Genomic DNA, 13,361 nt, shown 5'->3' with positions numbered 1-13,361 from the left:
TCATATCGGGCCCGAACTGTCGTAAAGAGGGCAAAAGGAGAATGAAAGAGGAAGAGAGAGAGAGAGGGGGAGGGAAGGAGGGGAAGGGGAGAGGGAGAGGGGGAGAGGGTCTTTGGAGGCTGTCGGAGGGCAGCTGACCGTTGTCGAGCTCGATGAAAGTTGGAGGAGGGTGGAGGGAGGGAAGGAGAGGGAGAGGGAGAGGAGGCCGCTAGAGGCCTCCGAAGGGCCGGCGAGATCGTCGCACCACTATCGAGGTTGGTGAAGGTTGGAGGAGGGGTTCTGCCCTTCTCTCGATTGAAACAAGGGTTTTGATCCCTGTTTCGTATTTTTGGGGTTTTATTGGATGAAGTCCACAACTGATTTCAATCGAAAATTCAAAAAACAAACCAAATAGTTGACCACTTCACCTGATAAAACTCTAAAAAAATACGAATATTGATCGAAGCCCCTTGTTCAATCGAGAGGAGGGTAGAGCCCCTCCTCCGGCCTTCATCAGCCTTCGCACCTTGCTGGCCCTCCGGAGGCCTCTAACGGCCTTCTGTCCCTCTCCCTCTCCCTCTCCTTCCCTCTTTTTGCCCTCTTCGGCTTCCATCTAGCTCGGCAGCGGCTCGGTTGCCCTCCGATGGCCTTTGGCGGCCCTCTCTCCCCCCCTCTCTCTCTCCTTTCGTCCCTCTCTCTCCCTCTCTCTTCTTCTCTTTCCTTCTCCCTCTACCTTTACCCCTCCTTGCTGGTTTCTCGTTTCGAATGCTAGAACCATCTTGCTTTGATCGTCGGTACGGTTCGGCGTGCCTTGAACTGTGTGATACGGGATGGTTTGGCGAACCTTGCTTCGAACAACCACAATCATTAAATAATCCCTTAAGACTAAAGGAATGAAAAATAAAAAAATGAAAAAAAAATAAAATAAATAAAATGGTATATCGCTAAGTCATAGCGTATCAATTGTCTTATGCTACCAAACCAGCACCATGCTGTACTAGTGACCTACCAGTATGGCACTTGGTACTGGTTTGGTGGACCTTTTATAAAAGCAAAAGAAGGTAATGTTTAATTAAGGAATTACATCTCCACCTAATCTTTCTTCATTGGGTTTCCATTGAATCACAAATCTGTTTTATGTTGTGCAATCTTGCACTAAAGACTTGGTAAATACTTGCAACAGATCTTTTTATTTTCTAAAGGTTGGAGTTGTTTAATGTGTTCTTAGGCTAGTTAAATTATTGTAGTGTATAATGCTATCATGGAAACTAACTTTGTTGACCCTTGGTTTTGGGTCTTAGGCTTGTACGAATTTCTAATTTCACTATGTAACATTTGTTTTTTGGATATTGTCGGACATATTTCTTAGCATGTAATGTAGGAACAACATTTTTTAGTGAGACAGGATGCTTATTTACTAGAATTTTGGTCTTTTGGTTATACTTCCATAACAGTTCTTGTAATTTGGTAATCACTTTCTATTCTAATGTTTGTTATTGTAGCATGTTGTTTTAGTTGATTCTTAATTTTATAGTAATTTAATTCAAATGATAAATCATTCACATTTCCTAGCTTGTCCATTTTAAATTTTCTGATTTGTAGTTTGTAATCACATCTATCATGTTTGAGGGTGGGCCTTGGTGCAACGGTAAGGTTATTCTCTTGTGACCTGAGTTTTATGACTTCGAAACATGAAAACAACCCCTCTGCATGCAAGGTGGGCTGCATGCAATTTGACCCTTCTAGACCTTGCAGTGGCGGGAGCCTCATGTAGTAGCGACCCTCTATCATGTCAATCGTGTTTATTTCCAAATTCTTTAAACTTCCACTGGTTCTCGTTACATTATGGCATTTAAAATTCGTAGGTTGCTGGCTAATATACAAAGTAATCGATGACCAGATGTATGATCTTGAGTCATATGATCTAACATCAGCCAATGACGCTTCAGAAAGAGATCCAATGGACTGGTAGGTTATATTAATTGCATGTATATTTTCATTAGTTATCTTGTTGTGCTATTGAACACATCTAGTAACACATGGTGAGAGTAAAAATGTTTGACTTTGATTTTTAACATCATAATACCAGATTGAATTTTGTTATATAATGACAAAAATGCAATTGCAGTCTTTAATATAATATGCCCTCCATGTTTTTGTCTACTACTACAAATTTATTTTTTAAAAGAAATTCTTCATAAATAGAAAACGTTAATTCCTTACTCTTATCAAGTTCATCGGATTCAATTATCTATCCCTATGGCCTTTCTGCATATATCTGGCTAATATAGGCCCAAGCAAGGTTCACCTTCTCGGTACCACTATATTGGTACCATCCTATTACAGTATTGATACGCCATACGGTATGAGATGGTGAGGCATACTGAGTGTCAGTACGGTATAAGATTACATATTGGTTCGGTATTGGTATGGTATGGTATGCCTAGCACGGTAAGATACCAACTAATATAGCAAATCTTGGGCCCAAGAATTGCTGCCTTAGCAGTCAATTGTCTTAGCTGCTTAGGTGCCTCTAGCTTAATTGGATAATAAAATGCACTATGGCTTGGAACTTTTTTCTTAATACCTTTTTCTTTGATGTTCGTGAAGTCTTCTCTTTTCCTTCTTTGCTCCTATTAGTTTGGTGCTGGGGCATTAAAGTTCTGATATTCAGAAATTGAGAGGATGACTTTGTAACATCTAAAAGCTCAACAATTGTTATCACATATCTGTACAAATCTTTGTTGGAATATTACGCCTATATTTAACACTATGTAAATTAGGATTTGAGAAATAATAAGCATGGCAGTTGCAAATTTCTAAAACTGTCCAAAGATAAGGTAATTTACTCATCCTAGGTAGAAAATTAGAAATTTTATTTCCATACTTCGTGATTAAATGGAGTTGTCGTCTTTCCTCTTATCCCAGCATATTTACATATTTTGTAAGTACATGTAGAAGGTTTGAAGTGCTGTAGTGCAGGGGCCTACTAGTCACATACCAGCAGGGTATGTATTGTGATACACCACCATTTCTATTCATGGTTTGCCAATATGGGGTAGTATGGCACTCAGCATTGACCGTACCAGGTGGTATATACCACGGTGCACTTGGTTTTCCAAACCTTGATGTGGACACCTATCTGTATATTATTTTTAGTTTCTTGAATTAAGAGAGAAGGAATCTAGAAGTTGTGAAATGCAACCTCTTTTTTTTCTAGTCGTGCTTGTTCCTAGTATCATCTCCTCCCATAACCAAATAACAAAAGTTAAATCTAGAAGATGATGAGATTAAGAACAAAAAGTAGATCCATGATTTCCAAATAGTAAAACCAATAACTCCATATAATGAGGAAAAAGAATAGCATACAATTCCATTGTTTTGCATCTACCATCATGATCACCATCGAATCCTCATGCTTCTCCTGTTGATGTTCCATTCATTCTTGTTCTTGATGGTTTTAGTCTCTGAATGCTGGTTGCTAGAAGGCACTAATCTATGGCTAAAAACCCAGTTAAAGGACCTGTAGTTTGCTAACCATTGAAAAAAAGAAAAAAGGAAAAGAGGAAAAGAATGGACGTATCATTTCTTTTGTAGGTGAATCTATTCATGAAGCAATGGTTTTCAATACTATTGTTTTCTATTTGAGCAGGGAAGAATGAGAACTGCTATTGTAAAAAATGCTTGAAGAAAGAATAGATCTTCAACGATAATTTTGTCAACTTTCACAGTTTGCCCTGCACTTTTTATTTTATTTGAATTCATTCTTCTTATTTTAAATTTGTGCCATAAATTTAACATTCTAGAGTTGTTAAATCATTGATGTTGCCCAATATTCTCTTTCTGTGACCACAGCACAATATTATACGGGTTTGAGATTTCTGCTATATATCGTAGGCTTACGATTGGATATGCAGTGAAAATTATGTCTTAGATAGCTACTACAATGCCTTGAATTATTATGAGGGAGCTTAACATCCAGTTTGTTGTTTGACTGCGGTATGTTGTTTTAGCTCTTAATACAGTTTGCACTTCTAGTGCATGCACATAGGGCTGGAATCATGCCAGGCTGGGCCAAGCCACACACCTGCCCACGTCCGGCTTGAAAAGTTTTTGGGTTTTATGCTGGGCTTGGGTTTGAAATTTCTTTCCAATTCCTGTCTTTAGCTTGACACAAGTTTTGGCTTGAATGCCAATTAGGCTTTACCAAATAAGCCCATTTGGGCCAAAAGGCTATGCATGTTGCAAATTGGCTGATTGACCTGAAATTCTTGGTCCAACTGGTCCAAAATGCTTGGCTCGACTTGAAAATCTTGCCAAATGATCCTAATAATGAATTTGGGCTGGGATTGGGCCAAGTTCCAGTCGTGGGCTTCATGATGGACAGACCTAGGGACAAGTCAATCATTGGCTTGAGCCAACCTGAAATTTTTTCAGGCCCTATCATTTGGGCTAAGCCCGATCCGGACAATCTCATGCCAGGCATAAGGGTTGACCTGAAGCCAGCCTAGCACATGCCCATTTCCAGTCCTATACATAGTTAGGCTTGTTTCTTGACACAATTATCCATGTTTTATATACATTTATGATCATAATTTACATTCATACAGAGAGAGAGAGAGAGAGATTAAATATGCAAAAAAAGGTGTACTAGTGCATAAGTCTCACTGTTGTGGCATTTGGGGAGGGTCAGATGTTTGCAGCCTTAACCCCTATTTGTGGAGAGTTTGTTTCCTTGTTTTGAACCCTTGATACTCAGGTCGCAGTGGAGCAATGTTACCATTGTGCCATAAAGTCAAAGAGTGGGTAAAGAAAAATTAGTCAACAAGGACTAAACATAAAATGGCAGTCCATCTAGGCGTGAACCTTATCCACATTATTCTTGTAGCTTTATCCAAATTGGTCTCGAGCCTTGTAATTTAATTTAATAAGAAATATCATATGTTTCATCTCCATTATATTAAAGATTAGTTAATTCTTATGAAGGATGTGTCTGTCATCCCTTAGCTAAATGATCGTAATGCTGGGAACTGATTTGAATGTGCTAAGCCAACCAAAAAAATAATGTGGCTAGTAGAATAATGGAAAAAAATTAAATGACAAACATGAATCAAGGAAAACTGAAAAAAGCCTTATTATCCAATTAAAAGGTCACTGAAATTCTAGACATTTGGAATATCATATATTTTACATGAAAGCTTGTTTAGAAACTAAAAATTTGGTTTAGATCCGGTACCATTGTGATTCAAATAAAATACCCTATTAAATTTTTTGAAAAATTAATTTTTGCATGATGAGCCACATGATAAAAAAAATGAAAAATAGAAGATGATTGGAAAACTGCAGCCATACATTTGTTAGGTTAAACATACTTTCATGCTGTACTATGTGAAATGAAAGTTGCCCTTATAAAACTTCTTTCTCTGAAAAAGAGAAGCAATTGTACATGATTTTTTTTTTTTTTTTGTTTTTGTTTTCATGAAACATAGGCTTATAAATGAGTATACAAGCATTTACCCTACCAAAATTATTTTGGTTTTTTTTTTTTTTTTGTGATGTTGCATATTTCTTCTCTTTTGTCAATGTCTCAGTTTCTTTATCTTCACTTATTCTCTTCTTGCATAGCCCTAAACCAAGGGGAGTGGTGGAAAATGATCCATGTATCCGACCCCAACTAGTTTGGGATTAAGGCTTCGTTGAGTCGAGAAAGTTGAGTATTTTCTCTTCTTGCATAGGTGTTAGAATACAGACAGGAACAATATAAGCTACTCAAAATTAGTTAATGCCACACCAATAGGTGCTATATGGCTCAACTTAAGTTGCACTAGCTTGTTGCAACTCATACTATGCTAAGTAGGCTCAAATTTCTGGTTTATCTGGAGCATTGGCCCCCTATTTTTGTAAGGAGAATATGGACAGAGGACCCCCTCCCACTTTGTGTTGGCCAGTTACTCTTATGATCCAACCGGTTGATGTGGCAAAATCAGGTTGTTTAGGCTTGTGCCAGCATGCATGGATAGTTATGAACTTGTGTGAACCAATTATTAACTGCATACTTGCATATGCATGGTTGGCTAATCTAATAGATTACATCACTAGTAAAATTCTTTTCATGTTATCTATGTTTTTGGATACTTCATGCAAATGCCATTTTTAGGATACTAGATTACCTATTAGTGGCGGTGATATGAATATTATATTAGATTTTAGAATAACATGATGCCTTCTTTAAGGTTTAGGATAAGGTTAAGAGGTTACTTTGCAACAAGTGGATACAGATAGAGGAAGTCAAATTAAACTCCTTTAATTATAATCACATGGATAGGATGTATTGTACCTTTGAAGAAACTTAGCTAACTCGCTTGATAACCTTAAAAGTGTGCATTGTACTAGTATCAAATAGATTTCTTCCTTGCTTGAAATGATCGACTTATGTGTAAGGTTATATTGAGTAAGAGTTTAATTACCTAACAAAGATTGGCGGTTTTAAATGAGTATTAGGAAATGGAAGAGAAGGATAAAATGTTGAAGGAAGGAAAACACGGACCAGATAGAATATTTGATGCCATGTGCAAAGAGATGGCTGACAACAAGGTACATCATCTCTATATCAAGTTCTGTATCGGTGCCACCCTATCACTATGTTGGTACATCTAGTGTGGTAGGCCAGTTTGGCATATTGAGTACCGGTATGTCCCTGTACCATGTATTGGTACCGAGCTTGTACAGTATGATATGCTACCATCTGGTTCGGTGTAGTATGATGTAACTTGGCTGACAATATTAAGAAAATAGTTATAAAGGTATTAGGAGAATCAAGGAAAAAAGGGCCATCCAATAAGAAAATTTAATGGTGAAATGAGAAAGTTCAATTGGTGGTTAAAACTAAAAGAGAGTTCTATAGAAGGTTACCTAAATATAGGAATAGAGAAGTATATGAAAGCCATAAGGTGGCTAAGAAGTTAGATAGGAAGCTGTTACGGGAAGCAAGATTCAACACATATGAAGAGTTAAATTATAATTTAGAAACTAAGGATGGGGAGAAAGGTATCTGTTAGATTGCAAGATAGAGAAAGGAAAACTAGAGACTTGATTCAGATTAAATGCATCAAAGATGAAGATTAAAAAATTTTGGTTGAGGATAAGATTAAAGAAACATGGAAAAGTTATTCTAATAAGCTATTCAATGGAAGTCATGTTGATGATTGGGATGCTTTACTAGTTCCATTAAGGACAAAAATATTAAGTATGCATGTAGAATTAAATATTTGTGGTAAAGGAGGCTTAAAAATATGAAAATAGGAAAAGTGGTTGGACTAGCGGAATCTCTATTGAGGTTTGGAAGTGTTTAGGTAATCTTGGAGTAGATTGGTTAAGTAATTTGTTTAATAAAATTTGAAAGATCAAGAAAATATTTGATAAATGAAGAGCAGTATAGCATCTATTTATAAGAATAAAGATGATATTCACAATTATTTTAACTATTGTGGTATTGAACTCATGAGCCATATTATAAAAAAATGGGAGAGGGTGATTGAGCACAGATTGGACGCAAGTATTTGAGAACCAATTTGGTTTGATGCCAGTAAGGTTAATTGTGGAAGTTATTTTATCTTTTGGAAGTTAATGGAGAAGTATAGAGAAAAAGCAAGATCTTTATGTGGTTTTTATTGAATTAGAGAAGGTATGTGATAGTCTCTACTCTCTAGAAAAGTCTCATTGTGGGGTGTTAGAAAAGATAGGGGTTTCATTAGATATATTAATGTCACAAGGATATTTGTGATGGAGCAGTTACTAGTGTGAGAACTATTGGTGGTAATACTAGTAAGTTTCAAATGATAATGGGTTTATACCAAGGATGTGCTCTAAATCTTACCTTTTTGCTGTAGTTATGGATATGCTTACTAGATATATCCAAGACAATATTCTTGGTGCATGTTGTTAGTGATGATGTAGTCTTAGTGGATGAAACTAATGTTCAGCATTATTTTTAAATTGGAATTGTAGAGTGAATTAGAATTCAAAGATTTTATGTTAAATAAGACTAAGATGGAATACATGGAAAAAAGTTCTAGTAAAATTAGAGACGGGGATGAAGATAGTAAAAATTGAGAATCATGAAGCTTCTAAGAATAATCATTTTCTATATTTAGGATCGATTATTTATATAAAAAAGAGGATGCTATTAAATAGAATTAAAGTAGACTGGATAAAATAGAGAAATGCAACTTGAATATTATGTCATCATAAGATACCTGCTAAGTTAAAGGAAAAATTATTTAAGGCAGTCATGTGATTGGCTTTTTTTATGGTATAGAATTTTGGGCAGCTAGAAAACATGTGCATAAGATTAGTATGGTTAAATTTGAATATTGAGATGGATGCATGATAATGCTAGAAAAGATAGGATAAGAAATGAAGTTATTCATAAAATGGGAGAGAGAGCATTAATTAAGGATAAATTGAGATAAGGGTGACTTAGATGGTTCGAACGTGTACAACATTGACCGATGGATGCACTAATATTAGGGAGTGATTTGATGCATATAGAATGAAAGAGGGATAGAGTTAGGCCTAATGTTCGCCGAACCAGTACTGGGAGTCGTATTGGTTGACCATCAATATGGTATCATGCTGACACACGATATGGGCTACATATAGGTCATTTGACCGGTATGCCATTATCTTTATTCTTTTACTTTTTCAATTTTTCTTATTTTTGAAAATTTTTGTTTCTAGTTATAGTTTTAATAATTATGGTTGGCTGATTTGTAATTATATTGTTATTTTGATGTCGCTTTTATCATGAAACAGAATTGAAGTGGATCGATTAATACATTTAAAGTAAATATAGATACAATATAACATAGCAATTGGAGTCCATTCAATGTACTTACAGTACAAAATATGCACTGGCATCTAAAATCTTGTGGTGTTGATCTCTTATAGACATTGGGATCACGATGTAGTCTAGGCCTAGCACAGTAGACCAAAATTCCAAGAGCATCATGGTATAGTCTTGTATCTGTATATTTCCATAATCTGTGCCCGTTGTATAGCTGTCCTAAGAGCAGTAATAATCTATGCACCCGAGATAGCTACCTTCTAAGAAGTTATCTATTCGATATTGGCTTAACCATCTGGAGATGTCAGCAACAAAATATGATCTCAAGATGCTTGAGGCTATGAGTGATACTACTCAATTAAATAGGATGTCCCAAACGAACCATATCCTTATGGGTTATAGCTTGCCTATGTGGAATAGGATCAGTATATGACTTGGATCCAGATATGTTCAGAGACCTTACTCCACATGCTAGGTCATCTACAGTGGTAGTGTCATGTCCCGAATGACCTCAAGAGGCTTCTTTTGTATGTGATGATATTTTTGTGGGTTGTACCTGATCGTACATCGTGATCCCTATCCTATGTGGTATGAGTGAACTGATATTCACTTGATGAATTGAGGACCACCCTAGGATTATAAGTTACAAATTGTTTTGCCATACTGGCCACTAGATGCATCACTGCTCAAGTTGTCATCATCGCTTACTATCATGGGATGGTCTAGTCTTGGAATTTGAGTGAACAAACTCAACTCTCTCTGATGGATTTGCAGCTGTCTTTCCTTTTTCTTTTTGGCTGGTTTGACTAGCTTCTTTCTTTCCTTAGATGCCTTTCTTTGCCTGGTTCTATTGGAAGGATCGACTATGCCCTTCATCTTGACTCAAGGCACTGTGGTGGTGTCTTCTTAGCATCTCTCAATCAAATTATTGGGAGGATATCTTAGCGTTGGAGCCCTACGATGATTAGCTGCTCTTGACCCCTATGGCTGGTTTGATGGATGTGAGCATGGTATATGCCGTTTTACAACTATTTTGCATCCACCCTAGTCTCCTTAGGTATGAAACTGGCTGGTCAAGGAGGCAATCCTAGTTCATCTAGCTCTAGCTGTTGTTGTTGGCTCTCAAGCTAAACAATCATTGGATTCTTGTCATCATACACGAGATATTGTGAAGTTGATCATTGTACTTTAGCTCCACTTTCTTTTCAATGCATTTCAATCTCAGACGTAGGTTGTAATGAATATATACAAGGTCATTTAGGTGCTTGTGTAAGATGGTTCTTCTATTTGCTATGGATGAGGGCAAAGGTAGATCTGTTGTACACACAACCACTAGAGGAGACTATCTACAAGAAGATATGAATTAGTAGCCGCTTAAGGCTCTTGGATGACCCATCAAAGTGTGACCACCATTTGGCTGCAAATGCATTCAAGAAATTTACATATTAGACACTGCTACTTACAAAACATCTATGGAGCAATTATACTTGATGTCTCAAAATATCTGGACTTGTGCGTTCTTGGCTTACCATAGCTGGCTTGTCTCCGAAGCTATGAGAACCTTCCTTTAACATTTTTGTCTGTGGAAAAAATACATAGAATATGACATCAATTTGACTTATCAATGATTTAGACAAGCTGACAAAGTAATGATCCGGTATGCTACTTACCTCTTCCAAACATTGGGCAGCAACTTCTAGATTAGGCTCCATCTTATAAATGACATTGTGCAGGATGGCTAGAAGTTTCTCATCCATACTTATTCTAGGGATGCTATACTGGAACTTTGGTTTAGGTAGTAGGCTGTCAATATATTTTGCAATTGATTTAGTATAATATTTAAATAAGTATATGATCAACAAATTATTGAATGAACATTACCAGCTAGATTAAACCTATCCCCATCTGATAATTCCATCTCTGCCCGATAATGTCAATATACTTTTGTGCATGCTTTGGGTTGGCTTGCCTGATCTTGGTCTAGAGACCATCATCATGTGGTAGAGGAAGCCCATCTAGGGGTAACTCTTGTTGTCTATGGCTCTCAGCACTCTATACAATGGCTTGATAGCCTTTACAATTCTCCCAGCTCCTTATCAAAGCTGCTAACTCGTGACCAAGCCCTCCATGTGATTTTCTTCAATGCCATATCTGTGCATATCCACTCTTTTGCCACTTAGCATTGATGAACATCTGATGAAGGCCTGCTTTTCTCTTGATTATTTAATCAAGTGCAAGGTAATTTGTAGCAAACAGGTGACTTTTGGTCTTAATATCTTAGCCCTTATGTTCTTCCTCATCAAAGCTGGTGATCATGTGTGATTACATATGAATTTGTAATGAATTGGGTTCTCTCGACGACCTGCTTCACTCTGTGAATCCCCCTGATGTCCATCAATATTAGATCAATGTAGCATATAGGACATAGGGTTCAAAATTATGTGGCCCTCTCTCCATCAGAATCTCTCAATGGCCTTATGTTGTGGCTCATTATACATGACTACCTGCACGACATTCTACTGCCTCATATGGTCAATAACCTCCACCAATTTGAGGATGTAATGAGGATCATGCACCTATTACAAAGCATCTATTGATGTATGGAAAAAAAAAATCTTCATGTCATAATGTTGCAGAAAATTGATGATGTTCTATCTGCTAGGATCCATCCAACCATCACATGAGAGTCAAACTATAGATGTCTTATTTGATTTGGTAGGAGGCTACACCTTATTATTGTCCAATAGCTCACTATATATATCTTTTGGTTCTAGAGGATCTACATCATGACCAATTCTCTAGATGGAGGCGATGGCAAACCCGTCGTATTTGTTGTCTGCTGCAGGTATAGGGATGTGGTTGAAGTGTAACAAGATGCTATAGCTTTTCACGTCCTTCTTCCTATCCTTGACAACATAGTGTCAGTCCTTTGCTGCTTCAAATCTTTGTTGGCAAACGTCGTTGAATCTAAATCATAATGGTGGCTCCATAAAGTATCTCTCTAAACATCTTCTCTTTCTTGCTGCCAAAGATCCCAAGCATAGATGCTCTATGGTTGCTGCTTTTGTCGACAACTTTTTTGACTAAGAAGGTGCTTCTGAAGCCTAAATCTGCCATGTTGGCTCTGGGACTAGAGCTTGACTCATGTTATAAGGGTCCAAATTGAGTCCTATGCCTGATAATCTCATTAACTTGCCACTAGTTATTCAATCTCACTTGAATGGCTGTTTGAATTTGCACCTCATCATCCAAAACCGATGCCTCATAGCCCCCCAAATCCTTGGAGTGGTATGACAGAAGCTTTGTTACTCGATGTTTGACTTATGCATTCTTAGCTATTCTTTGCTCTGAAGTTTTGAAATCACTAAAATTCTTCTTCATAAGTTGGTGGGCTTTCTTGCGGGCTTTTTGAGCAAGCAGGGCATCGAGGTAATCACAGGTCAGATGCTGCTTCAATTTGGTTCTCTCTTCATTGAACTCTGTGTTGTATCACTTGCACCTCCAGTAGTGCCAGCGAGAGCATGAAGTATGATCCCAATCAATATCATGCTTTGGCTTCTTCCTTTTTGGATCTATTCTCATAAGTTTGCTGAACATATGTCAAACATTTTTATATCCATTCATAATTACCCAAATAATTATTTAAAAATTAGTAAACTTATATTATAGTTAAAAATCACCAAATTAGTACAAAAAATAATTCTGTGGTATCTATATGTAATACAAATTCTAAATAATTTTTAGATTTCATTAAATATTTTTAATTGATTTTTATATAATAAATTTAGATTTAATTAAAAAATATCAAAAATTTATTTTAATTCATAATAACTTAGAACACTACCAGAGATGCTAGATTTCTTTTTATCTCATATTATGTTATTTAATTAATTATTTAAGAAATAATAAATTTTCATTGTAATCCAAAAAAATTTTTTTTTCTACTTCACAAAATACATCTGAATTATCAATACATAATGCTAATTTTTTATATTATTTATTTATTTTTTAATAAATTTTAACTTAAAAAATAATATTTAGATATAAAATATTCAGAAAATTAATTTGGGTCGGATCAGTATAGAACTCTATAAGGGATGCCGTATATATTTTTGTTAGTCCATGAATATGCACAAAATGCCACATACTTTTGAAATTTATTCAAACTTAAGCCTATGTCTCTACATGAATGATTATGCCCAAACTTAAATAAATTAGTACCAAATTTTGATAGAGACTAGCATGTACATCCACGACATTCCACTACTTTTGGTGTATTTTATTATTATTAATATTATTTTATTGTAATTCAAAAAATTTTTATTTTAAAAATTATAGAGTTATCTAAAAATTATGATTTCAGTGGCATTATATAGATTGTCCGTAGATGTATAACATATCATGAAATTATGTCAAAATCCAAAATTTTGGCATGATCTCTCTTTTCTCAATTTTTGTTCGATTTCAGTGTCAAAAAGAAAGAGGAAGAAGGATGAGCTGAGATCTGCAAACATCAGCCCTTTTCTTTTTTTTTTTT

The 13,361-nt window shown here is 36.1% G+C and overlaps 1 protein-coding gene across 2 annotated transcripts in view; it reads left to right on the top strand.

Annotated features, from left to right (window-relative positions):
- Positions 1-13,361, top strand: part of LOC105046814 (peptide-N(4)-(N-acetyl-beta-glucosaminyl)asparagine amidase) — a 37,101-nt gene that overhangs the window by 21,154 nt on the left and 2,586 nt on the right. The window contains exon 15 of one of the 2 annotated variants that reach the window (XM_010925538.4): positions 1,845-1,947. The exons of the other annotated variant lie outside the window; for it this stretch is intronic. Within the exon in view, the coding sequence (XP_010923840.1) occupies positions 1,845-1,947 (103 nt within the window). The remainder of the gene's footprint in view (positions 1-1,844; positions 1,948-13,361) is intronic. 2 annotated transcript variants of the gene reach the window in all.

The sequence above is a fragment of the Elaeis guineensis genome, chromosome 6 (genome assembly GCF_000442705.2).
Source record: "Elaeis guineensis isolate ETL-2024a chromosome 6, EG11, whole genome shotgun sequence".
NCBI lineage: Eukaryota > Viridiplantae > Streptophyta > Magnoliopsida > Arecales > Arecaceae > Elaeis > Elaeis guineensis.
This window is presented reverse-complemented; position numbering and strand designations above follow the sequence as displayed.